The sequence below is a fragment of the Ranitomeya imitator genome, chromosome 7 (genome assembly GCF_032444005.1).
Source record: "Ranitomeya imitator isolate aRanImi1 chromosome 7, aRanImi1.pri, whole genome shotgun sequence".
Lineage (NCBI taxonomy): Eukaryota > Metazoa > Chordata > Amphibia > Anura > Dendrobatidae > Ranitomeya > Ranitomeya imitator.
In genome coordinates, this window is record NC_091288.1 from 193,308,996 (window position 1) to 193,336,206 (window position 27,211).

General features: G+C 41.9%; 1 protein-coding gene across 2 annotated transcripts in view; it reads right to left on the reverse strand.

The window, feature by feature from the left end:
* C7H7orf50 (chromosome 7 C7orf50 homolog) overlaps positions 1-27,211 on the reverse strand; it is a 257,785-nt gene that overhangs the window by 2,738 nt on the left and 227,836 nt on the right. For both annotated transcript variants that reach the window (XM_069734290.1, XM_069734291.1), the window contains exons 4-6: positions 21,469-21,618; positions 21,192-21,385; positions 6,997-7,078 (exon numbers count right to left, since the gene is read on the reverse strand). In XM_069734290.1, coding sequence (XP_069590391.1) covers positions 6,997-7,078; positions 21,192-21,385; positions 21,469-21,618 — 426 coding nt within the window. The remainder of the gene's footprint in view (positions 1-6,996; positions 7,079-21,191; positions 21,386-21,468; positions 21,619-27,211) is intronic.

Sequence of the window (27,211 nt, forward strand, 5' to 3'; positions counted from 1 at the left end):
AACATGTTTGTAATGGACTGGGTTTTTTTTTTGCCTTTCCCATAATAGTTTCTGTTTGTGAGGGTGTCATACTTTTTGGGGGTGCTATAGGGGAATTCATTGTGGGGTCATCATACTGGTTTGAAGAGGGCTGTGGGGGATTAATACTGTGTGTGGGGGAAACTATTGTGGGGGTGTCAGACTACGGGTTATTATACGTTCTGGGGAAACTGTGGGGGCATCATAGGCATCATATTTTCTGTGGGGGGACAATTATGGAGGGCCATGAAAGGGGTATACTTATGGGCTTCGCTAGAAGCAATATATCTGTATGGGCAGATATACAGGACTGGGTGAGGTTAGAGTGCTGGCTTAGCATAAAATAAAAAATACGTGTTAGTCTTTCTTATCTTTCAGAGATGGGAGAGATGTATTGCATTATGCTTTCTTATTTTCCTTCTTGGAATGTTTTCTTGAATAAATTACTGCATTTCCCATCACAGCCAGCAGATGGAGCCATAGCTCAGCCAGAAAGCTTAAAAGGTGACCAATGCGGACTAAATCGCAGGTATAATACACATACAGTATATGGTGCATTATAAAAAAGTCACAATAAAAAATACCATTCTGTACCAAGACACAACACACAATATTTGGACTTGTCCAATATATTATTAATACCATATTTCAGATTCCTGCTCCTTAACTTTGCAAATTGCCTCTTCAGAATGGAAGGGGGCTAGAACTCTACTGACACCTACTGGAAGTCGCAATCCAAAAAGTCAATATTGACCCTTTAACAAGCCTTGACTTACGACTTAGAATAAAATGCAAACCAAATATTGTATTTAAAGATACATGTTTCAGGTGTTTGCTCCTACTCAGTGCAAAGCAAGGCAGTCTGATGAGGGAATTTGCAAATTTAATATCCCAGAGGAGCATCCCATAGCCTATAAGTCTCCTTACACTGGCATGTCACACCCCCCATCCCCCCCCCCTTGGACTCCATTCAGAGGCTTCTCACACAACCAAATCACATCTCTAGCTTTGCACTGAGAAGGGGCAAAACCCTGACATGTGTCTGCAAATAAGAGTATATGGTTTGCTTTTATCCTGTCATGTGGCAAGGCGTATTAAAGGGTCAATATTGACTTTTAGGATTGCTACTTCCAATAGATGGCACTAGAGTTCCTGTCCACTTTCATTCTGAAGAGGAAATTGGAATATTTAAGTTCCCAGAGGAGCATTGCATGGCCTACAAGTCTCCTTACACTAGCATGTCACTTTCCACAAGGAGACATTACCCCTTAAACTCCATCCAGAGGCCTCTCACACAGCCAAATCAGATCTCTTGTTTTGCACTGAGCAGGGGTAAAACCCCAAAACGCTGCCCTGCAAATAAGAGTATATGGTTTGGCTTTTATCCTAAGTCATATGGCATGGCTTGTTAAAGGGTCGATATTGACTTTTAGGATTGCTACTTCCAGTAGGAGGAACTAAACTTCCTGTCCTCTTCCACTGTGAAGAAGCAATTACGATATTTAATTTGCCAGAGGAGCATTGTATGGCCTATAAGTCTCCTTACACTGGCATGTCACTCTCCACAAGGTGAGATTTCACCTCTTAGACCCCGGCTAAACTGGTGGTTATGAGAACATGCTTTTGTGTGTATATGAAGAATAACACTACTTCTGGCCATTATTTGACATGCTTCTGTCATTTTCACCTATTTTTCTTTATATCAGTTCTAAATCTAATAGTTTTCCATGAACTCAGAAGCAGAGAGTAGCTACTATGGTATCTTCCTTTCACAGCATACATAGAATAGAATGGTTCCTTGTCGCACACCTTCTAGAGCAGCTGCACCAGGAACATTATTCAGTAGTACTCAGCCTTGTAGCTGTGAATCTAGCACCGAGGTGAGATAAAACACCTGTCGCACTGTAGCACACCCTCTAAAGCAGAGAATGAGGAACATTATTCAGTAGTACTCAGCCTTGCAGCTGTGAATCTAGCAGAGGTGAGATAAAAAACCTGTCGCACTGTAGCACACCCTCTAAATCAGCAGCATGAGGAACATTATTCAGTAGTACTCAGCCTTGTAACTGTGAATCTAGAACAGAGGTGAGATAAAACACCTGTTGCACTGTAGCACACCCTCTAAAGCAGAAAATGAGGAACATTATTCAGTAGTACTCAGCCTTGTAGCTGTGAATCTAGCACCGAAGTGAGATAAGCAGAGAATGAGGAACATTATTCAGTAGTACTCAGCCTTGTAGCTGTGAATCTAGCACAGGGGTTAGATAAAACATCTGTCGCACTGTAGCACACTCTCTAAAGCAGACAATGAGGAACATTATTCAGTACTACTCAGCCTTGTAGCTGTGATTCTAGCACAGAGGTGAGAAAAAACACCTGTTGCACCGTAGCACACCCTCTAAAGCAGAGAATGAGGAACATTATTCAGTAGTACTCAGCCTTGTAGCTGTGAGTCTAGAACAGAGGTGAGATAAAACACCTGTTGCACTGTAGCACACCCTCTAAAGCAGAAAATGAGGAACATTATTCAGTAGTACTCAGCCTTGTAGCTGTGAATCTAGCACCGAAGTGAGATAAGCAGAGAAAGAGGAACATTATTCAGTAGTACTCAGCCTTGTAGCTGTGAATCTAGCACAGGGGTTAGATAAAACACCTGTCGCACTGTAGCACACCCTCTAAAGCAGAGAATGAGGAACATTATTCAGTAGTACTCAGCCTTGTAGCTGTGAATTTAGCACGGAGGTGAGATAAAAAACCTGTCGCACTGTAGCACTCCCTCTAAAGCAGCAGCATGAGGAACATTATTCAGTAGTACTCAGCCTTGTAGCTGTGAATCTAGCACTGAGGTGAGATAAAACATTCACTAGAAAGCAGCAGCTCTGACAGATTATACTGTGAGAGAGAAGAATTTGGGCTTGTTGAATTCTAACATGGCAAATCCTTTGTTCTCTCAGGGATGCATGGCTCCCCATGTTACCTGGCATTGACTTATTTTCCTCTCACATATGTATGCTCAGCTGAACCGAGCGTGCATGTGTATGGGAGAGGGTGAACTGGGAGGAACAGCTGTCAGATGAACAAGCTCTAGACCAAAAATGTGTATGAGAACCTTTAGGCTAAAATGTAACTCCAATCACATCACAAACTGTCTACTCAATCTCTTCCTCATGCTTTACACTGCAGCTGTTATTTTTTTTAATTGTGTATTGTTGTTTTTTTGTTTTTTTTTTGTGCTTTTTTTAGTTTCTGAATTGATGTTGGTGATTTATTCTATTTGCCGCCCCCATCTCCAAGAATGTAAAATCCGGATTTTTCCGCAGTTGTCTCTTCTTCACTTGCGGCATACCCAACCCAGTATCTGGCCACCGCTGGCATGGGCTAATGGACGCCCACGAGCCCCATTTATGTGAGCCAGGTGTGGTGAATGAGCGCTGGCTTTCTGACTTCATTCCTGCTCAGCTGCGGAGAACATCTGGCCCACTGTGTGGGATGTTACGGTAGCTTGTGCTAATGAAAAGCAAAACAGTCGGAAGGGCCGTCCCAAGACATTCACTCGTATCCTTAGATGTTCTGCAGTCAGAGGAGAATATGTGATGAGATCACACTCAAAGACTCAGTGTTGGACCAGGGGAGGGTGTTAAAATTGTAAAAAAAAAAAAAAAAAAAAAAAAGATTGTGGCAGGAGGACTGGAATTTGTCCGAAACTGGGAATGTCCCCACAGTGCAGGCTATGTGCAGACAAGATCTTTTTCGGGCAGAATCCTCCTAAAAAAAAAGCACTGCAAAAATGCCCCCCTAAAATGAACGTATCAAAACAACCATTGCTGTGCGCATGTTAATTTTATGGAAACCAAAAGTTGCAATCAAAGGTAAGGGGTAAGATATTGCAAAAGGCACTAATAGCCATAACAAGACCAAAAACAAAAAACAAGCCAGGACTAGAATAATCACACAATATGTTAAGTGTTAATGAACTTTAGTAAATGCAAAAAATAAATACATGCAATAAAATCCCAAATTATAAAATAAATCGGTGTATGAGTAACTCTGAGACCCCCAGTAATGTAAACATATTCACAATTACAGGGTGACATATACTTATAATGTATTAGTTAGGTAAAGAATATGATATACAAATAGGCACCCAATACTTATGACCATAAGCAAATGGACATAAACAAGTTCTAAAGACATGTATAAAACAAACATTATCAAAAAAAATTATAAGAACTAGTGACAATACTCACCCACCCTAGACCCGACGCGCGTTTCACAAATGATCCGACAAAGCATTTGTGAAACGCGCGTCGGGGTTTGGTGGGTGAGTATTGTCACTAGTTCTTCCAATTTTTTTTTAGAATGTTTGGTATAGGCACGTGTAGGCCGCACTGTTTATAACCCCTCTATCTCCATATATATATATATGTCACCTTGGAATATTTTTACATTCCTGGGGATCCTACAGTTACTCATCCACCAATTTGTCCTTGTGTTTGTAATTCGGGATTTTACTGCATGGATTTATTTTTTGTATTTAATAAAGTTCATTAACTTTTAATATATTATGTGATTATTCTAGGTCCTGGCATGTTTTTTTGTATTGTTACGTTAATGTTATGTCACATCTTTCAACCGCTTCAGGATCTGGAAACGGTGAAGAAGTTAAAAGAAGTGACGTGCTCATGTTTCGGGCAGCTTCAACTCGGAAGCCGCCTGCTCTCTATACATAATAGTACAGAGTAAGAGACGCAGGCGGCGTAGCCACCGTAAGAATGATGGCAAAGCCACTTGACCTAGAGAAACATGGTGGAAGCCACGGTCTAAATTACACCATGTGCACATTTCCTTAAAGAGTGTTTTTTGTTGAACTTGTTGGAATAAACTGTGAGAATAAACTGGTCACAATGTGTCCCCTGATGGGATCCCTGACAGTTAGCTCTAATCTGTGGGAAATGCTGGCAGTGAATTTCCCTGCAGCGCCTCCAGAGGATGAATACGGTATAACACCGTGCCTGGTTAAATCAATACACTGCAGATGTAATGCAGAACAGGACAGGTCTTCCGGTCCGGGGAGAGATAGGCAATCTTCATAACTGCTCTTCACTCTGGCTAAGGATCAGGGTCCTGAACCGATGACCCCCTTTTCTCATCAATTTCCATAGTTTTACCAAAAGAGGTTGTTCAGGCTGATGATACTGATGATCTGTCCTCAGGATCGGACACCCGGCACCACCACCGATCAACCGTTTTCCGCTCTTGGGGCAGTAAATGCACAGCTCCATTTATCGTGTAGTGGCCGCTGCCAGGAACTGCAGTTCACCACCTACTTATTTGAACAGAAGCTGAGCTCCCATGTTCTCGGCAACGGCTGCTACGTACTAAAGAAAGCCGAAGTGCTATGGCTTGCCAATCGGTGGGGGTGCAGGGTGTCGGATCTCCACCAATCTGATACTGCTGACCTATCCTAAGAATAGGTCATCAATATCATATGCCCAGAAAATCCCTTTAAGGAACACCACCTCTGGCGGAACTCTGTGTTTTGCCAAATGCAAGACTAGTGTGTGATTCGTCCATATGACTCCATGCCATGCATCAGACGGTATATCGCCTTTCTCTAATGTTCCTTTAACTAGACCATGCAGACGATCGCCTCGTTGCTGTCCAGGATTGATAGCATTCGATCTATTAATATTGCTTTGTTGAGAATATCGGAGGCACAAAACTTCCATACAGAATAAATACTGATGGCATACAACGCCACATAGTCCGAACCTCTTACTTCTGTCTTCAAGACTTTTCTCGTGCTGCACTGGTTTTCTGGAATGTGCTACCCCAAATAAGCAGGTGAATTCCCAGTGTCCTCTGATTTAAGTGTGCCCTAAACTTTTTTTGCACCCCATTAATCTATCTTTCCTGTGCACTCACCAGCACTTTGTATCTGTACATATCTCGATATTAGCTACAGTATTTACCAAGATCATTAATACTTGTATTTATCCTGAATTCTAAAAATGAAAATTAAAAAAGGCTTTATATAGAATGATCCTTAGGGCGCGTCTTCTTTTTTTTTACCCTCCTACACTAACATAAAATAGTTTTCTCTGCTGCTGCAGAGCTGATCCAGGAGGGGGCAGTACGGAGCTATTGTTGCAGATATTACATTCTTGTCTCACGTGGATTCTAATCTTGATATTAAAAACTTTCACTAAAGCATTTTCCAAAACACTCTCCACCCCCCCATGTCAGAGCCGTAAATTGTAGATATCCTCCACTATAAGTAATTCTCTAGAATACCTCCATAATATGACATTTGATGGCACAAAATACAAAAAATATAAAAAAAACAAAAAACAATCAGCATAGAAATGGAGGCAGACGGAATGGGGTGGTATCAAAGGGAATATCAGTAAGGTCACCCACCTTCCTCTCATCTACATTTACGGGAAAGCAGATCTTTGACAGCTAAATCCATCAACACCTTTATATCTTCAATCTGTTGCTGCATCCTTGAGAAATCAGAGTATTAACTGATATGTAAATGAAGTGTTAAACACTCAGGGTGTGACAGGGCACTTCCCGAGTCTCCGCCTCCTTAGGTTATTTCTCTGCCCAGCACCATCCTCTTCATTAATAGCTCAATGTCTGTGAGACCTCAAGGTAGGAAATCAGGCAGTGAACGATCAATCAACCGAAAAAGACTAATGCTAGGCAGGGAAACAACCTAGGGCAGAGGCTGGAGAAGTGCCCTGTCACGCCCAGAGCACATAATGACAAATTTTTATAAGACTTCAAACACTAATTTCTCAGTAAAGCAGCAACAGATAGAAGATATAAAGGTGTTGATGTATTTGGAAGGGAACGGACAGAGCCTTAAAAGTATTAGATGGCCCACTGAAGACCGCACAAGATTTGATTGGCAATGGGCTAACAGCAGAGAAGGGTGAAACCCAAAAACCATATGATGAAGCCATGACTTACCTTCTCTAGATCATACATGTTCATGAGGAGCCAGGTTTGTCTTATTTTTTGAAACTTCCAATCTGGGTTTTTTTTGGACCAGCTGAAAAGAAAGCAAAACAGATTTATGGAAATTAAATATATTACATTTATTAGGCCATGATCCTGTTTGCCTAGGCAGCAGCTGCCAAGGCAAACAGGATCATGGGGTGCATTAAAAGAGGTCTGGATACACATGATGAGAGCATTATACTGCCTCTGTACAAATCCCTAGTTAGACCGCACATGGAGTACTGTGTCCAGTTTTGGGCACCGGTGCTCAAGAAGGATATAATGGAACTAGAGAGAGTACAAAGGAGGGCAACAAAATTAATAAAGGGGATGGGAGAACTACAATACCCAGATAGATTAGCGAAATTAGGATTATTTAGTCTAGAAAAAAGACGACTGAGGGGCGATCTAATAACCATGTATAAGCATATAAGGGGACAATACAAATATCTCGCTGAGGATCTGTTTATACCAAGGAAGGTGACGGGCACAAGGGGGCATTCTTTGCGTCTGGAGGAGAGAAGGTTTTTCCACCAACATAGAAGAGGATTCTTTACTGTTAGGGCAGTGAGAATCTGGAATTGCTTGCCTGAGGAGGTGGTGATGGCGAACTCAGTCGAGGGGTTCAAGAGAGGCCTGGATGTCTTCCTGGAGCAGAACAATATTGTATCATACAATTATTAGGTTCTGTAGAAGGACGTAGATCTGGGGATTTATTATGATGGAATATAGGCTGAACTGGATGGACAAATGTCTTTTTTCGGCCTTACTAACTATGTTACTATGTTACTATGTTACATTAATGGGGTTCTCCAGTACTTAATATCCAGATAGGTCATCAATATCAGATCTGGGGGTGGGGGTCTGACGTACAGTATCCTCTCCAATCAGATCTTACCAGCTCTGGCCGTGGCTGGATGTAACCAGCACATGGAACATAAGAGCACAGCTGCATCACATGGTGTAGTGGTCGCTCCCAGGTACTGCAGACTAGCATCTATTCAATCTGATCTGCAGTATCCGGGATCGACCACTACACCATGTGATGCAGATGTAATGTTCTGCTCCATATGCTACTTACACCCGGGGCTGGTAAGAAGTGATCGGTGGAGGGGGAGCGCCTGCTGTCAGACCCTTACTGATTTGATATTGATGACATATACCATGGATAGGTAATCAAATCATTGTAATGTAAACCCCTTTATCAACCCTCCTAAACCGTCTATATCGGTATGAAGATCATAGAAGGTGGAATAAAACGATGCTTTGATATCTGCGATCCAATGACTTATTCCATTGAAATCCATGTTCTTCTTAATATGTAAATGAGCTGTTAAGATCTCTGGACCGGACATAGATCTCCCTGAGAATCTGCCTCCAGAGCTTACTTTAAATGAAAGAGGGTGTTATCAGTGTGAGACATGTAATGGCGGACAGTTGCTCTCCTGACCTCACTCCAAGGCTGAGTTGTATTATAGCTAACACAGAAAAGCAGGGCTGAGCTCTGTCTCATTACAAACACATCTGCAATTGTAGGTCTCTTCTCAGCGCTGTCAGGTCTGCTGCAGAGCTGTGTGCGATTATACCTTACATAGTACATCAGAGCTTAACTTTGTCCCATTATAAACACATTTGCAGCTGCAGATGCTCTCTCATAGTGCTTCAGGTTTCAACTTAAAGGGACTCTGTCACCTGAATTTGGAGGGAACAATCTTCAGCCATAGGGGCGGGGTTTTCGGGTGTTTGATTCACCCTTTCCTTACCCGCCGGCTACATGCTGGCTGCAATATTGGATTGAAGTTCATTCTCTGTTCTCCATAGTACACGCCTGCGCAAGGCAAGATTGCCTTGTGCAGGCATGTACTACGGAGGACAGAGAATGAACTTCAATCCAATATTGCAGCCAGCATGCAGCCGGCGGGTAAGGAAAGGGTGAATCAAACACCCGAAAACCACCGCCCCTATGGCTGAAGATTGTTCCCTCCAAATTCAGGTGACAGAGTCCCTTTAAAGGCAGTCAGTGTGGGGTGATAGGAAAGTATGATTTGTAAAGAGACAAAGGTAAACTTTGCTTTACTGTGTTAGTTGTAATCAGGCACAGCTCTGCAGGAAAGCTAAGGAAGGACAAGCACAACTGAAGATGTATTTCTAATGAGACCAAACTCAGCTCTGCTGTACTATGTTAGTTTTAATTGCACTCAGCTCTGCATCGTTGCTTGTTTTCTGTTGCGATCTCTGGATTGGATTAGGTTTGATACTTGTATATCTATATGAATTGTCAGATATCAGCCCCTTTTTAATTCCACATCCTGGAACCCTTTATTCACGAATGCATGCAAAATGGTAAATCTCCTAGTGCTTCGGGGTAGTAATAGAGACAGGTCTGTGAACATCAATGACTTTTGAAAGTAAGCCTTCCTCAGTTTCCCTTTTTCAAGCACTTTGCCAAGGAAAGCTTTTAAACTGTGTCAAATTGTCTGGAAAAGTGGCTATACAAAGCCTGGCTCTATCCGAAGAGCCTGACTGAGAGCAGAACATGTGTCTTCTTTATGACTTCCAGACTGCATCTATTGCAAACAGTTCCTTCTCCATAAAGTGGAAATTGAGCGTGCGAGACGTCATGTGCTTCAGGTGCAACATGTAGTGCTTCCATATGCCGGGATGGAAGAATGTATACAAGACTTGGTGGACTTAGTATAGATGGAGGGGGCAAGGGGGAGATGGTGCACCATGATTACCCAAGTAATCTGAGATACACTGGTCACTAGTTATTTGCTGCCTGAATATTCCTTTGGAACCTTACACTAGCTTGCGAGGTATACACTATTGATCTTAGAATACAACGCCAACATTTGAGCCCTATGTTGGGATATCCGGTTAGCCTAGCCCAGAACACCCCCAAAATCAGAGCTGCTGCTAGTAAGTTCTTCACCTGGTGCATACCCCAGATAAACACATCTAGCAAATAACTCAATTTATTTCCCTCCACCATAAAATATAACATAGAATACATATTATATTGATACACACATATATATACAAACTGTAGGGATCCTTGCTCTCAGGTAGCCATTAGGTAGCGTTCACACAGGCAATGCGGTTTGGTCAAAACATATGCAGTTTTATTTCTTTCAAAATACTCCAAGGAACTCAAAACAAAAGTAACAGCCTCTTCTGGGCACAAGGTATCACAGCAAATAATCAGGTCACTTAGCGGGCAGATATGTCAGATTACAGTTATTTTCCCGGAGAAAACTTCATACACAGAAGAGGCACAATCCCACCGGTCTCGGATTCCTCTTCAGCCTGAGCCGCAGCAGCTTCTAGAGCCAAACAGAAGTGTTCACCTCCGGGCACAGTTCACACTGAACAGTCTGCAGCTTCCATGTGGTTTTCTGCAGCTCCAACACACAGACTGCTCAGCTTTCCTAGCTGACCCGAGCAGTCTCCATTCAGAGAGAGACTCCGGTATGTCACTCTGCCAGCTACAGCTCACATTTTGGCTGGTAACTCACCAGCTTCAGCACATTTAACTCTGCTCGGGCGGCACGGTGGCGCAGTGGATAGCACAGCAGCCTTGCAGCGTTGGAGTCCTGGGTTCAAACCCCACTAAGGACAACATCTGCAAAGAGTTTGCGTGTGTTTCCTCCGGGCACTCCTGTTTCGTCCCACATTCCAAAGACATACTGATAGGGAATTTAGATTGTGAGTCCCATCGGGGACACAGGCAAGAGAAAGGGGTGAAAAGCGGGACCTCTAGATTCATTCATCCAACGCACACCTCCATATACAGTCATGAGAGAAACTAAGTACATCTTAATTGAATTATATGTTTTTACATATTGGGACATACTACTATTACTACTAATAATAATAATAATAATTTAAAAAAATCTGGTGCTTAAAAGATCTTCATACAAGGTAAATACAACCTCAGATGAACAACAACTCTTGACAAATTACACTGACATTATTTATCAAAATAAGGCCAAATGCAGAAGCAGAGTGTGACAACTTAAGCCTACCTCTTATTGCTTCCATTCAAATGAGGGTACAAAAATTGCAAGTAGCAGCCAGTGGCTGCCAATCAAATTCCCTTGAATAATTGTTCAACAGCAAGAGCATTCTGGTGTGTGGAAATACAATATCAAGGAAGAAAGATATTAACAATGATTAGATTTAAGCAATTGTTGCTGCCCATCTATCTGTCCATCAAGTGGAAAATATTCAAGCCAGTTGGCAATCTTCCCAGGAGTGGACAACATAGCAAATTCACTCCAAGGTCCAACTGCACAATGCGCCGAAAAATATAAAAAAAAACCATGAGATACAGCTCAAACTCTAAAGGCCTTAGCATGTTAAATGTTCACGTTCATGACAGTACAATTAGAAAAAGCCGGAGCAAGAATGCCTTGTTTGCAAGGGCTGCCAGGAGAAAGCCTCTTCTTTCTAACAAGAATATAAAGCAATTCATTATCTTCCTAATATCAGTGATTCAGAATTCAAAGTCCTCATACTCATTAGATGAGTTGTCAGGACATTTTTGAGACTGACACAAATTTTAGTTTTCCAATCGCAGCTGGCAGGCTTAGGTATATAAGGTATGCTCCCCAGTAAGGAGATTCCTGAGCAATGCCTCCACCTTGATTTAGTGAGTGTCGTGCAACTAGCCAGTTGCCCCGTGCTGTCTGAACCAGAACCTTTTCCTGAAACCCGTGTTGTGAACCAGTACCTATCCCTAAAAGCTGTATCCTCTAAACCAGGGCCTGTTTCTGAAATCAGTGCTGTCTGAACCAAAACCTGTTCCTGAGACCTGTGTTATCTGAACCAAAACCTGTTCCTGAGACCCGTGTTGTCTGAACCTGAAACTGCTCTGTGGTACCTGAGCCTGAAACCGCTCTGGTGGTTATTGAGCCTGAAACTGCTCTGGCAGTACCTGAGCCTGAAACTGCTCTGGCAGTACCTGAGCCTGAAACTGCTTTGGTGGTACCTGAGCCTGAAACCGCTCTGGTGGTTATTGAGCCTGAAACTGCTCTGACAGTACCTGAGCCTGAAACTGCTTTGGCGGTACCTGAGCCTGAAACCGCTCTGGTGGTTATTGAGCCTGAAATGGCTCTGGCAGTACCTGAGCCTGAAACTGCTTTGGTGGTACCTGAGCCTGAAACTGCTTTGGTGGTACCTGAGCCTGAAACCACTCTGGCAGTAATTGAACCAGTATCAGTGTCCATCCTGTCTTTTGTTCTAGAATCTGCACTGTCGGAACCAGAACCAGTTTCCAAATCCAGTCATGCCGGTGACACCGTGGCCATGTCCGTGACTGCGATCCTGACCCTTAGGCTACTTTCATACTTGCGTCGGTACGGGTCCGTCGCTAAGCGTCGGGCTGACGTCCCAATGCACATTGGAAAATTTGTGCATGACGTGGGCAGCGGATGCAGTTTTTTGACGCATCCGCTGCCCATTCTGAAGTCCGGGGAGGAGGGGGCCACGCATGCGCGGTAGAAAACAACGGACGCGACGTATGAAAAAACATTACATTGAACCGTTTTTTCATGACGACGGTCCGCCAAAACACGATGGATCCGTCGCACGACGGACGTGACGTGTGGCTATCCATCGCTAATACAAGTCTATGGGCAAAAAACGCATCCTGCGGGCACATTTGCAGGATCCGTTTTTTGCCCAAAACGACGGATTGCTAAAAACGCAAGTGTGAAAGCAGCCTTAGGCTTGTGGATGGCCACACGTTGGTTCCGTCGTGTTTTGGCGGACCATCGTCACAAAAAAAGTTCAATGTAACGTTTCTTGTCCGTCGCGTCCGCCATTTTCAACCCCTCCTCCCCGGACTTCAGAATGGGCAGCGGATGCGTTGAAAAACTGCATCCGCTGCCCACGTCGTGCAAAAATTTCACAACGTGCGTCGGTACATCAGCTCGACGTATAGCGACGGACCCATACCAACGCAAGTGTGAAAGTACCCTTAGGGTCAGTTGCTGCAGTACCGGGGACTGTCCAGGAGTGGTACCTGGTAGCTACCTTCAGCACAAGCCTAACTCCACCATCAGGAGCTCTAGCAAACATCAGGTAGCCGCTTACTCATGCCCCTCCTGGGTGAACCCGGATCGTGGCACAGTGGGTCCACGATCCACGTATGCTACAGACATGGTCTCCATCATGCTGGAAAGAGCATTGTTCATCACCATAGTGCTCTTGGATCATTGGAATATGATTCGATCTCATTCTTTATTCATGGAAATGTTCTTAACAAAATTGTGAGCTCCCTTCATGGATGAAAAGCCCCCATACGTGGATGATTTCAGGATGCTTTACTGTTGGCATGACAAAAGAATCACCTTTTCGGATACGGGCAATCTAGATGTCTCAAACAGTCTGAAGGGGTCTTCATCAATAAAAATAACTTTACACCAGTCCTTTGCAGCACAATCCATATGCTTCCTTCAAAGTTATTTTCTATGGAACGGTCTAGACCATATTTACTTCTGGATTTTAACCTAGAAAGTGGTCCTGTGATATTAAATGGTGGTATGTTCCTGCAAGTGATTGCAATGTGAAAAGAATCCGGTATGAGAGAGTTACAACAAATATTTCAGTGTGCAAAATTACTATGTACAAGAAAGCAAATTTCGCATCGTTCCTTGTAGTAGCTTGTCATTTTACATTTTCATTCAGCTTTACACATTTTGCCTCTTGGGTCCAGATTTTATGATCTCATTCTAGCTTCTTGTAGTCTCCTATTAACACAGCTGGGATTGATGTGGTCAGTTCTTCTACAGGAGCTAACATTAGAATCTGGATGGTGGCCAAGAACAGAATCAAGGTCATCGACCTTTTAGAAAATCCTTAATGTTCTCCAATGAGAAGGTACAGTGGTGAATAGAACAGACTCGAATGTTGCTTGCTCCCGTGAGAGGAAGATCTCAAACAAGTTCTCCACAGTAGTCAGAAATGGCCAGTATTATACCAAGAATATTACATTGGATGGGGTGTGAAAGGAAAATCTGTTTGTGATCTGTTTCGCAGATGAGTGAAGGCACCTGTGGAGTTTAGGATACAAATCCCTTTTTCTTTTTTTTTTTTCATCGCCGGATGAGACAGAAATCGTAGATTAATTTCACATCCTGTTGCTGTCGACCGTTCTCCTCAATACAGTTTTGTTAAACTGCTTGGAAAAAAAAAAATCATAATGACATTTTAGAGGACAGTCTGATTCAATGTCATCTCCAGGGATAGGATTACAAGCCTCTCCAGATATCAAGCAAAAGCCAAGAATGTGATCAGGAATGTACGAGGACTCTCCCTGTTATTACTCAACATCTCAGTGCAGAAACAAACAAGACTCCGCCGGGCGTAATCAGAAGTTAGCGGTGGAAACAAAGAAAGGATATACCGCAGATATTTCGGGATATACATCTACAGATATAAAAAAAAAATGTCAACACCTATTCTAAATTTTTGCACAGTACTGTATATTCAACAATTCCTGCTCCATGTTAGATACATACATCATGCTCATCTCTCCCGTACTGCCACCAGCAGAAGATCGGCAGGTAGACTAATTAGTCTCCAGCTAAAAGTGCTAGATTCGGTGAGAACTCCGATCTCTGCAGTTTACCCCCTTAGAAACCATAGTCAATAACTTTCCATCATATTATAGATACCCAGAAATGATTTATTAACAAATACGAGTCGTGCCACAAAAAACACTAGTCCTCATATGGCCACGACCAAAGAAAAAAATTTGCCCAAAAATTAAAAAAATCACCCAAAATAACTGCGTACTAAAGGGGTTAAGATGACAACTGCCTTGAAGACTATTTTAAAGTGAAGGTCACTCTAAAGGGGCGGAGGTGATTGGTGGTGGTCCCTACTGCTTGACCACCACAATCAGCTTTTAATAACCCGTTTGGATTGTATCTATGCCCAGGTTATAGTGGGTCGTTGATGGAGATCAGTTATCTGCCATGACATTGCATTCAGAGGTTGTCCGGAATGGGACTTGATTCTGAAATGACCGGTACCTCTTGGGTTATCATCAGATCACACTTTCCCGTAAATTAGCAGACAACGGTCCCAATACAATGGGGACTAGCTATTTATGTAATATTTCTATGCACAAGATGTCTGCAAACGAGAGTTTCAACATTAAGCCTAAATTTGATGAAGACCACAAAGACAAATAAACAGAGAGACCCGCAGAGTGAGAGTGGACAGTGTGTCCTGGATAAGAGAGTTGAACAAGCTGTGACTCCCCAGGAGGCAATAAACACAATGATGGGGGTGGCACGGTAAACCAAGGGCGAGAAGTACAGGAAACATTTGCTCCACATGGACATGTCCTGTATAGAAGCAGCTGTAGGGGCTGTTTACTCTGCTGCTCAAGTAAATACTCTTCTAAAAGTGGATTATACAAGTACATGAGTGGGAGGAGGACAGTCAGCAGATTGTGATCTTACCCAACTCCAAACAAATATAGCAAACTAGAATTAGTACATACAAACTGAAGGGATGAGAAACCTGGAAATTTATTGGAAAAGGATAGCGTTTCGGCCTCTTTTTGTCTGGATAAGTTGCTTAGATCTCCTCCATTTCTTGAAAGGGTTTGATGGTTGGACTTAAAAAAGGAGTTTTCAACCCCTTTCTTGTAATTAACATATGGCCTAAGTGTGCTATAAAAAAAAGGCCCATATGCACCCCTGGATTCCCCGTCGTACTGGTGGCAGGGTTCCCCGATGGTCTCCTCTCCATTTCTTCTGGCCTGGTTGGTGTTTGACCACTTCAGTCAAACAGTAGTTGCAATAGTGACCAATGCTGGGGCCATTGATTTTCATTTACAAAAAAAGGGGTGGAAAACCCTTTTTCATAAAAAAAAAAAAAGGTAGGGCTTATAGAGCAATGGGGAAGACTTTGGTGCTACAGCAAGTTATTTCCTGACCAGTGATTGATGTATTCATGAAATTCAAGCCTCAACCCAAGAGTGCACCGGTCCACCTGGAATGCCTCTTTTTAGGTGGGGTTTAGTCAACTCCATTCCTTTTACTCTTCAATTTGTGGTCCAGGTAAAACCTGTTGAGTCATGAAAGGTCATATGCTAACGTTTCTTCAATACTTCATACATGGATACATATGTTAACTCCCTTGAAGCAAGCAAAATGGAAGAGCATCTCCATCAATTCCTGCTTTATCACGACATCTGATCATTGGAACGTACTTTGAAGGGATGAGACATCGACATATGTGCACCAAAAAGAGAACTTCTATGTAGTTTGGGAAGTCCATGGGCTTAAATTACCTCTTAATGATGACTCCAAATTTGGGAGGTATAAGACGTCGCAGGAAATTTGCTATAACAATAGCTAACTCGGAGGTCCACTGGTTACAAGGGTTTATTATCGGCAGGGAAAGAAGGCCTAAACACATTAACGCCATCAAAATCAATTCAGAATGGGACCTTTAACTTAAAAGAGGTTTTCTGCTTCCAACAATCCCTACATGATAGAAGATTCCTCAATTTTAAGCGGATTGTAGTGTCTACCCCTCCCAGGACCACTAGTGATCACCCGTAATCAATTCCATCTGTAACAGATTCAATATTTGCAGGGTTTTTTAAGTCACTTTTCATTTTGTGTGTTGACATATTTATTGACTTTGTTTTGCAATAAAAATCTTCAAACTTGGCTAATGAATTTTGCGGTAAATCAAAAAATTCTCATTAGTTTGGTATTTTACCCTTTTGGTGACTATTTAGATTTCCACATAAAATGTCAGAAAATGTGAACCAAATATTTAGGCATCTACTGGCAAGTCTTTATAATTATGGCACAAACATTTTGAGTCACAATTGATGAATCGGCTTCAAACATTTGGAAAACACAATCGTCTCCCGTTATGAAGCCGTTCCTGTAATATTGGTGCTGATTTTGTTAGTGGATTAAGTGACATTATTCTTTCACGCAAATGCTGCAACACAACAACAATTATTGATTGGCTGCAGCCTTTATTATTACGAAAAAGCTGCAGCCGAACAGCAGCCGCTGATTGGATGCAGCAGTCACGTGACACAACAATGTCACATGACCTGAGAACGGTGCCTCTTCGGAAGGCGAGTTATTATATCTAAGGGCAATGAATTGATTAAGCGGAGGTTGTCCGACAGTGGACAACCCCTTAAAGCATAAAATGTCTTTCTACCTTTTACGACAAATGATTGGTGGCCATATTGATATTAACAAAAAATTCAAAATAAAAGTCAATTAATAATTTTAACAACTTGTCCCATAAGAAGTAAATTCACGAACTTCCATTTCTTGGGGGATTTTTTATTTTATTTTACTAGTTTCCTTGATGAAAATGAACACCTGCAATACCGTACTGATCTGATAACAATGAGTCTTCACTGTAGATTTATTCCACTTATTAAAAAAAACACATTGCTCAACGCTATCTCTGATATTAGATTTTTGAGGAAAAGAAGAAAAATCCAAGATGTTTCCTATTTGCGTTCCAACGTAAAACAGATGGTCTTACGGTTCTGAAAACAACATCTCGAAATTCCAGCTGGTGACCAGATACGAGAGGCTATTGTCATCTTCCAAAGAAGTCGCCGTCTGCGGCAGGGAATGTGGTGTTCGTTTCCTCCCTCCCGCATCATCTGGATGGTAAATGGTGTCTTACGATAAGAGAATACTTGCAACTTAGAGCTTCATTCCGTCCTGAAATAGTAACTTATTAATCTTATTGTGCAACTAGCAAAGATTTCAGAAGTTTCTGTCTTTCTTAGGAAAACAAATATGTCCTCCACAGATGTTTCACATTTACCTCATTCTTCGTACTTGGATGTTTATAACCTAACCAAAACCATCCAGGCATCTAAAAGTCCGATACCTATTTAACCCACCCCATCTGCTACGGGTTTATTTATGGAGACCATTTGTATGCATTAATGACGTTACTGGCTCTACATCTATATACCATAGATTTGGCTTATGACCCTTTCACCCAAGCCATCTCCAAGTGACTTTGCTGAATTGTAAAATTGCTCAATTTGCCATTGTTATATCACATTTACGGTATATGATTCATCTTTGGTTGGATCGTCAATTACGTGGACTACCGAGTTGCCAAAAATCCAGAAAGTCCAGGACAGTTCGTAAAAATACAGCACTTTTTTTGTCCTGTCGGTAAAATTTAAGGCGTCCGTGAAAAGCTGAAAAAACGTATGCAGATTATTTTGATTGTAATTCTCGTCATTTTACACCTTACAGTGAAGGCCGTGCATGTCTTTATATCAGAATTATAGCCTGTAGATATGTATCACTTATATCCATAATGATTTATAATGGTTTTACAATGTGTCCGTAAAAAAAATTGTTTGTCCTTAATGTTTTTAAAGTTGGGCAGAAAATATAAAAAGTCAAGTTGGCAACCCTGATGGAGTAATTGAAAAGTTCATGAAAATAGCACAGTAAGACTCCAGCCTCCATCGCCAACAATGCTTGCTATCAAGATCCAATTTTGGCTTAAGACTTGGGCACTTTTCAACAACCACTGTCCATAAAAATTCATACCATTAGAAATAATCGATTTCTTGCACTTGGATGCATCCACCACAATCACTTTCTATGAAGACAGCTGAGATTTTTAAGGTTACTTGCTTACAGAAATAGTGTGGGACTCCCAAAATAACACCCACCCACGCACATATGATTTTTTTTAAAAGCATCAGCTACTTTACTTTCTGCTAACCCTCACAGAAAAAATACCTCATCAAAAAAGACTTTTATGTACTATGGACAAATAAAAATCATCTTTTAATGGTGTATTTTTTTCCTTGAGTACAATTGGGAAGGTTATGTGCACAAGGTGTCTTTTCCAGGTGGGTCTACTATGAAACCTGCCTGAAAAAAAAGCACTTTTTAAATGCTCAAAAGAAAGAACATATACATTTCTATATAAAAAAACGATTTTCTGTTCATATGTTCAGTCTTTTGAGCATCTTTCAACAGCTTCAGGTTTCCAAAAACACCAAGTGGTGAAAAGAATTGACAAGTCTCTTCTTCGGGTGTTTTCTGCTCTGAAAACGCTCGAGACGTTACACTAGAACTCAATTGGAAGTCTCAAAAGATGCATTTTGCCAATGTTTTTGCTTGAAAAAAACGCTATCGGTTTCTTCATTGTTGAATGAAACCCGTCCAAAAACTGCCAGCAAAACTGAAATTCTCCACAAGATGCTTTAAAAACGCTCAAGAAAAATGCCGGTGGCCAAAAACATCGAAAAAGCTTTGAGGAAATGACCAAAGAAAATGCTAAAAAAAGATGGTTCCAGAAAAAAAGTTTGCGTTTCCTGAAACATAAATATAAACACACAGGGCCTGCCAGATGATATTACCAGACCACAGACAATGTATAGTTCAAAAAAATATATATTTTATTTATACAAAAAGGAATAAAAACATCCATATAATACAATCTCATACGCCCCCAGAGGAAGAACATATCGAAACGCGCGTAGGGGTATAAGCTGGTCTCGTGTGTGTGCATAGAGGTAATTATGGTCTTCTATTTTACATCTTAGTCATCTGAATATATGCTAGCATGGCCTACATTTTTAGTCATTAGTGGTACATGGAGGCTTTATTATGGCAGCAAATCTTGACGTATTATTAAGTCCATATAAGCTTATGGGCTGGCGCTCAAGTAAATTGTGCTAATACATTGATATACCAATTGACTGAATATATTGCTTCAGGCGGACCTAGAGATTTGCCTCCAAGTAACAACAACCAGGAATAAAGTTATTTATATTTACCATACAGTACCCAAGAGGGGTTGTTGTTTAGCTTATATGCACCGCACTTTAAACCAGACATTGGTGCGGAGGAATTTTTTTCACATTTATGAGATTGTATTATATGGATGTTTTTATTCCTTTTTGTATAAATAAAATATATATTTTTTTGAACTATACATTGTCTGTGGTCTGGTAATATCATCTGGCAGGCCCTGTGTGTTTATCATTGTGCTCAATGTGTTCTGTTAATTAATTGGACTAATATGTATAAACGTTTCCTGAAACATCTTGCTCTTGAAAAAATTTGGTGGGTTCGCCCACCTGGAAAAGACGTTGTGTGCACGTACTCAAACACAAACATTTTCGCAATTTACTTTCATTAAAAGTTTTAGAGATTTCACCCCTCTTTGCCCCTTTTATAACATACGCTTTTTAGTTTCTTTGGTCTCAAAAATAAGAAAATGGTTCTACTCACTTTCTGTATCAAGACGTCAACGGAACATTGGAAGGAAGGAGTTTGCCATTCTTTTGTGCTTTGCTCAACGTTGCCTCACTTTAGTCCTGCGCTGTTCCAAAGCCCAACTAGATGTGCCATTCTAGCCCAACATTCCCAGATCTCCTAGACCGTGCGGTCTATCTGCATCCCATGATTGCGGCACTCTGTATCCAGCTTTTTCACATGTGATGGGACACTTGCAAGAGATGTAACAAGTGCGTTGTCTGGAAAGCTACCGAAAAGTGATTACGTGATGCAACCAGGGATGTCTGTACCAAAATAATGTTGGGATGATTACCTTCCCAAAGTCAATAGAAATGGCTATGGAGGCTGTGAAACAAGATGATGTTGTGGAAAGGACAGGACAGAAGGAGTGTGACTTTGGGCACTGCATTTTAGCATGCCAAATTCAAAGTGCATGCTCCGCTGACATCTAAGCAAAAAAAAAAGTAGAAAAGCCCTTTCCTCTTGTGTCAACAGAAGTAACTACAGAACTCTCAGTCCTGAAAAAAGTCAGTAAAACTTGGCAAGATCCTTCAGAATTTTTAATGAAAGCAAATTACAAACATTATTGTTTTACGAATTCCTAACCTAAGAAAGGTGTAATTAAAAAGACTGCTCAGTTATACACACATCACGTCCTTGTCTGTGCACGCCTCTGACCAGGCACAGGTTTGGTATTAGAACACAACACAATGCAATCAGAACTGTAATTGTTTTGCCCCCAAGATTTTGAGAAATTTTTGCCACGATCCAAACAAATCTGCAAAACATTCTGCATTATAAATGGGAAGACAGTCTAATGTGTCTAGAGGTTCCGGATATCTAAAGTAAAATCCAGGAACTAAAGAATGAACAAACCTTTTAAGGTACTGCAGAGCACGTTCTCCTCCTGTAGGATTTACTGGTTCCACCTTTGTTTCTTCGGCAAGATTCCCTTTTTCTCTTTTGAGCCTCTTTTCTTCCTTCTTTCGTTCTTTCTTTAACTTCCTTTCCAGGATCCTGAGTTCCTCTGGGGTCAGGTCCTCAGTTTCTATAGGGTCTTGAGGTTCCATCTAAGAAAAATAATACCTGTTTCATTATATTTTCTAAGCCAATTCAGGTACTGCAGAGCACGTTCTCCTCCTGTAGGATTTACTGGTTCCGCCTTTGTTTCTTCGGCAAGATTCCCTTTTTCTCTTTTGAGCCTCTTTTCTTCCTTCTTTCGTTCTTTCTTTAACTTCCTTTCCAGGACCCTGAGTTGCTCTGGGGTCAGGTCCTCAGTTTCTATAGGGTCTTGAGGTTCCATCTAAGAAAAAGAATACCTGTTTCATTATATTTTCTAAGACAATTCAGGCTTTGGAAGGGGGCATGATAATGATGTATTTCATTTATATGAATGACACAAATTTGGGAAAAAACCCTGCCCCTGTGGTCTTTTCTTTATGCGAGTGATCATCAGATTTACAGCACCCTAATACATTCAAGCATGTGACAGGTAATAGTATGTGTTTGCCTATAAGACCTATAAGTTTTATCTTTTAAGGGGTTAGATCAAGTTTGGAACTTTTCCCTTATTCATAACATAGGGGGTAATTTCCAGATCACTGGGGGTCCAACTAAAGAGACACCCACCAATCCCAAGAACCGGGCCTCTGAAGAGTACTGAGTGACTATATTGGCGGTCGATCATCAGCACCTTCACTCCATTCTTTCCTCTAGACCAGTGTTCCCCAACTCTGGTCCTCAAGAGCCACCAACAGGTCTTGTTTTCAGGATTTCCTTAGTATTGCTCAGGTGATAATTGCATCACCTGGATAGGCAAGAAATCCATCACCTGGGCAATACGAAGGAAATCCTGAAAACATGACCTGTTGGTTGCTCTTGAGGACCGGAGTTGGGGAACACTACTCTGTGGGATCCCCATAGATATCCAAGAGCAGAGTTTGGCTGGTCTTCGGCACTACCTATGAGAATGAATGGAGTGAAGATTGACCACCTCTCTATTTACATGAGGCTCTTCTCGGGATTAATGGGATCCCACTGGTCAGGCCCACAGTGATAAGGAAGTTTCCTATCCTACGGATAGTAAATAACATCCAAATTTAAGGCCTCAATACACATTAGACTAATATGTTGGTCAATCATGGACACTGTGACAAAATCATTTGACCATCTAACGCATATGGATGCTTCAAGACTCTCCTGATAAATAACTTAAGGAAAAAAGAAGGATCAGGCATGTTAAAATTACCATGTCCAGTATTTTTATCATGGAAGAACATGGCTGCTTTCGTCCTTAAAGAGCCCAAGACCTGTTTAAAAGTGTGATGTATTATATCTCAACGGTATTCAGTTCAATGGCGCTGAGCTGCAATACCAGATGCAACCCAAGGACAGGGGTGCTGCTAGTTGTGATGGAAAACACCTTTATTTCTTCTAATCTTGGACAACTTCTTTAAGATTGCTCTTACAAACAGGGAGTGACATAGTTAATTTACCAGTGCTTAGTTAAGGTTGACGGGAAATCCCAAACATTCCCGCCCTAAAAATCATGATTCATAACTGTTTTGAACTAAGGCGCTACAAAAATAATAATGCATGCGTCTGATATTAGCAGCCCTCTCTATAACCTGAGGCTTAAGATCAGGTATTCAGGTTCAGTGCTCTTGTAAGAAGGGAGTGACGTATGTCACGCAGAAATGCTCAATTAATGGCTGACGTATTACTTCTTCTATGGTTAACATTAGCCAAAGGTCACCTAAGGTGCTGACTCTTGGTAAAAAGGAGTTAATTAGTGTCGGACCACAGGCGTGGATCAATTTAATTTCAGGAATATTATAAAGGGTGTGATAAAAAAAACAAAACAATATATGTCTCCTAGAACTAGATACAATCTGGTCTGAAAGGAATGTGTCACTCTGAATACAGGGAGGACGGATTACATTCCTCCGTGAAAGAAGGCAATTATAGAGGAACGTGTCATAATTTAGGTGTAAAAGCAGGCGTATGTTCTAAGGTGGTGGCTGCATGTTCAATTAAGCTGATGTGGAAACAATTGAGCTTAATACTTTTTCTCTATTTTGGTCCAAGAATTATATATATCCAAGAGTTTGGACACACCTTCTCATTTAAAGATTTTTCTGTATTTTCATGACTATGAAAATTGTACATTCACACTGAGGGCATCAAAACTATGAATTAACACATGTGGAATTATATACGTAACAAAAAGGTGTGAAACAACTGAAAATATGTCTTATATTCTAGGTTCTTCAAAGTAGCCACCTTTTGCTTTGATGACTGCTTTGCACACTCTTGGCATTCTCTTGATGAGCTTCAAGAGGTTGTCACCGGGAATGGTCTTCCAACAATCTTGAAGGAGTTCCCAGAGATGTTTAGCACTTGTTGGCCCTTTTGCCTTCACTCTGCGGTCCAGCTCACCCCAAACCATTTTGATTGGGTTCAGGTCTGGTGACTGGGGAGGCCAGGTCATCTGGCGTAGCACCCCATCACTCTCCTTCTTGGTCAAATAGCCCTTACACAGCCTGGAGGTGTGTTTGGGGTCATTGTCCTGTTGAAAAATAAATGATGGTCCAACTAAACGCAAACAGGATGGAATAGCATCCCGCTGCAAGATGCTGTGGTAGACATGCTGGTTCAGTATGCCTTCAATTTTGAATAAATCTCCAACAGTGTCACCAGCAAAGCCCCCCCACACCATCACACCTCCTCCTCCATGCTTCACGGTGGGAACCAGGCATGTAGAGTCCTTCCGTTCACCTTTTCTGCGTCGCACAAAGACACGGTGGTTGGAACCAAAGATCTCAAATTTGGACTCATCAGACCAAAGCACAGATTTCCACTGGTCTAATGTCCATTCCTTGTGTTCTTTAGCCCAAACAAGTCTCTTCTGCTTGTTGCCTGTCCTTAGCAGTGGTTTCCTAGCAGCTATTTTACCATAAAGGCCTGCTGTACAAAGTCTCCTCTTAACAGTTGTTGTAGAGATGTGTCTGCTGCTAGAACTCTGTGTGGCATTGACCTGATCTCTAATCTGAGCTGCTGTTAACCTGCGATTTCTGAGGCTGGTGACTCAGATAAACTTATCCTCAGAAGCAGAGGTGACTCTTGGTCTTCCTTTCCTGGGGCGGTCCTCATGTGAGCCAGTTTCTTTGTAGCGCTTGATGGTTTTTGCCACTGCACCTGGGGACACTTTCAAAGTTTTCCCAATTTTTCAGACTGACTGACCTTCATTTCTTAAAGTAATGATGGCCACTCGTTTTTCTTTATTTAGCTGCTTTTTTCTTGCCATAATACAAATTCTAACAGTCTATTCAGTAGGACTATCAGCTGTGTATCCACCAGACTTCTGCACAACACAACTGATGGTCCCAACCCCATTTATAAGGCAAGAAATCCCACTTATTAAACCTGACGGGGCACACCTGTGAAGTGAAAACCATTTCCGGTGACTACCTATTGAAGCTCATCAAGAGAATGCCAAGAGTGTGCAAAGCAGTCATCAAAGCAAAAGGTGGCTACTTTGAAGAATCTAAAATATAAGACACTAGATGGTGGCACGTTTCTAACGCATCGGGTATTCTAGAATATGTATGCATGTATGTATGTATATAGCAGCCACATAGTATTTAGCAGAGGCCACGCACCAAACAGTATATAACACAGCCCACGCAGTATATAACATTGCCCACGCAGTATATAACATTGCCCACGTGGTATATAACACTGCCTACATAGTATATAGCAGCCACGTAGTATATAACACTGCCCATGTAGTATATAGCAGCCACGCAGTATATAACACTGCCCACATAGTATATAGCTCAGACCATGCAGTATATAGCACAGCCCACGCAGTATATAGCACAGCCCACGCAGTATATAGCACAGCCCACGCAGTATATAGCACAGCCCACGCAGTATATAGCGCAGCCCACGCAGTATATAACACAGGCCATGCAGTATATAACACTATATAGCACAGCCCACATAGTATATTGCCCAGCCACGTAGTATTTAACACAGGCACGTAGTATATAACACAGTCACGTAGTATATTGCTCAGCCATGTAGTATATAGCACAGGCCACGTAGTATATTGACCAGCCGCGTAGTATGTTGCCCAGCCACGTAGTATACTGCACAGACACGTAGTATATTGCCAAGCCACGTACTATATTGCCCAGCCACACAGTATATTGCACAGCCACGTAGTATATTGCACAGACACGTAGTATATAGCGCAGACACGTAGTATATTGCGCAGACATGTAGTATATAGCACAGACACGTAGTATATAGCACAGACACATAGTATATAGCACAGACACATAGTATATAGCACAGACACGTAGCATATTGCACAGCCACGTAGTATATAGCACAGACACGTAGTATATAGCACAGACACATAGTATACAGTGCCTACAAGTAGTATTCAACCCCCTGCAGATTTAGCAGGTTTACACATTTGGAATTAACTTGGCATTGGGACATTTGGACTGTAGATCAGCCTGGAAGTGTGAAATGCACTACAGCAAAAAAGAATGTTATTTCTTTGTTTATTTTTTTTTTAAATTGTGAAAAGTCTTTTCAGAGGGTCATTTATTATTCAACCCCTCAACCCACCAGAATTCTGTTTGGTTCCCCTAAAGTATTAAGATGTAGTTCAGGCACAAAGAACAATGAGCTTCACATGTTTGGATTAATTATCTCTTTTTCCAGCCTTTTCTGACTATTTAAGACCCTCCCCAAACTTGTGAACAGCACTCATACATGGTCAACATGGGAAAGACAAAGGAGCATTCCAAGGCCATCAGAGACAAGATCGTGGAGGGTCACAAGGCTGGCAAGGGGTATAAAACCCTTTCCAAGGAGTTAGGCCTACCTGTCTCCACTGTTGGGAGCATCATCCGGAAGTGGAAGGCTTATGGAACTACTGTTAGCCTTCCACGGCCTGGACAGCCTTTGAAAGTTTCCTCCCGTGCCGAGGCCAGGCTTGTCGGAAGAGTCAAGGCTAACCCAAGGACAACAAGGAAGGAGCTCCGGGAAGATCTCATGGCAGTGGGGACATTGGTTTCAGTCAATACCATAAGTAACGTACTCCACCGCAATGGTCTCCGTTCCAGACGAGCCCGTAAGGTACCTTTACTTTCAAAGCGTCATGTCAAGGCTCGTCTACAGTTTGCTCATGATCACTTGGAGGACTCTGAGACTGACTGGTTCAAGGTTCTCTGGTCTGATGAGACCAAGATCGAGATCTTTGGTGCCAACCACACACGTGATGTTTGGAGACTGCCAACAGTCCCTACCATCCTACCAGCCTACCATCCCTACAGTCAAGCATGGTGGTGGCAGCATCATGCTGTGGGGCTGTTTCTCAGCCAAGGGGCCTGGCCATCTGGTCCGCATCCATGGGAAGATGGATAGCATGGCCTACCTGGAGATTTTGGCCAAGAACCTCCGCTCCTCCATCAAGGATCTTAAGATGGGTCGTCATTTCATCTTCCAACAAGACAACGACCCAAAGCACACAGCCAAGAAAACCAAGGCCTGGTTGAAGAGGCAAAAAATCAAGGTGTTGCAGTGGCCTAGTCAGTCTCCTGACCTTAACCCAATTGAAAACTTGTGGAAGGAGCTCAAGATTAAAGTCCACATGAGACACCCAAAGAACCTAGATAACTTGGAGAAGATCTGCATGGAGGAGTGGGCCAAGATAACTCCAGAGACCTGTGCCGGCCTGATCAGGTCTTATAAAAGACGATTATTAGCTGTAATTGCAAACAAAGGTTATTCCACAAAATATTAAACCTAGGGGTTGAATAATAATTGACCCACACTTTTATGTTTAAAATTTATAAAAATTTAACTGAGCAACAAAA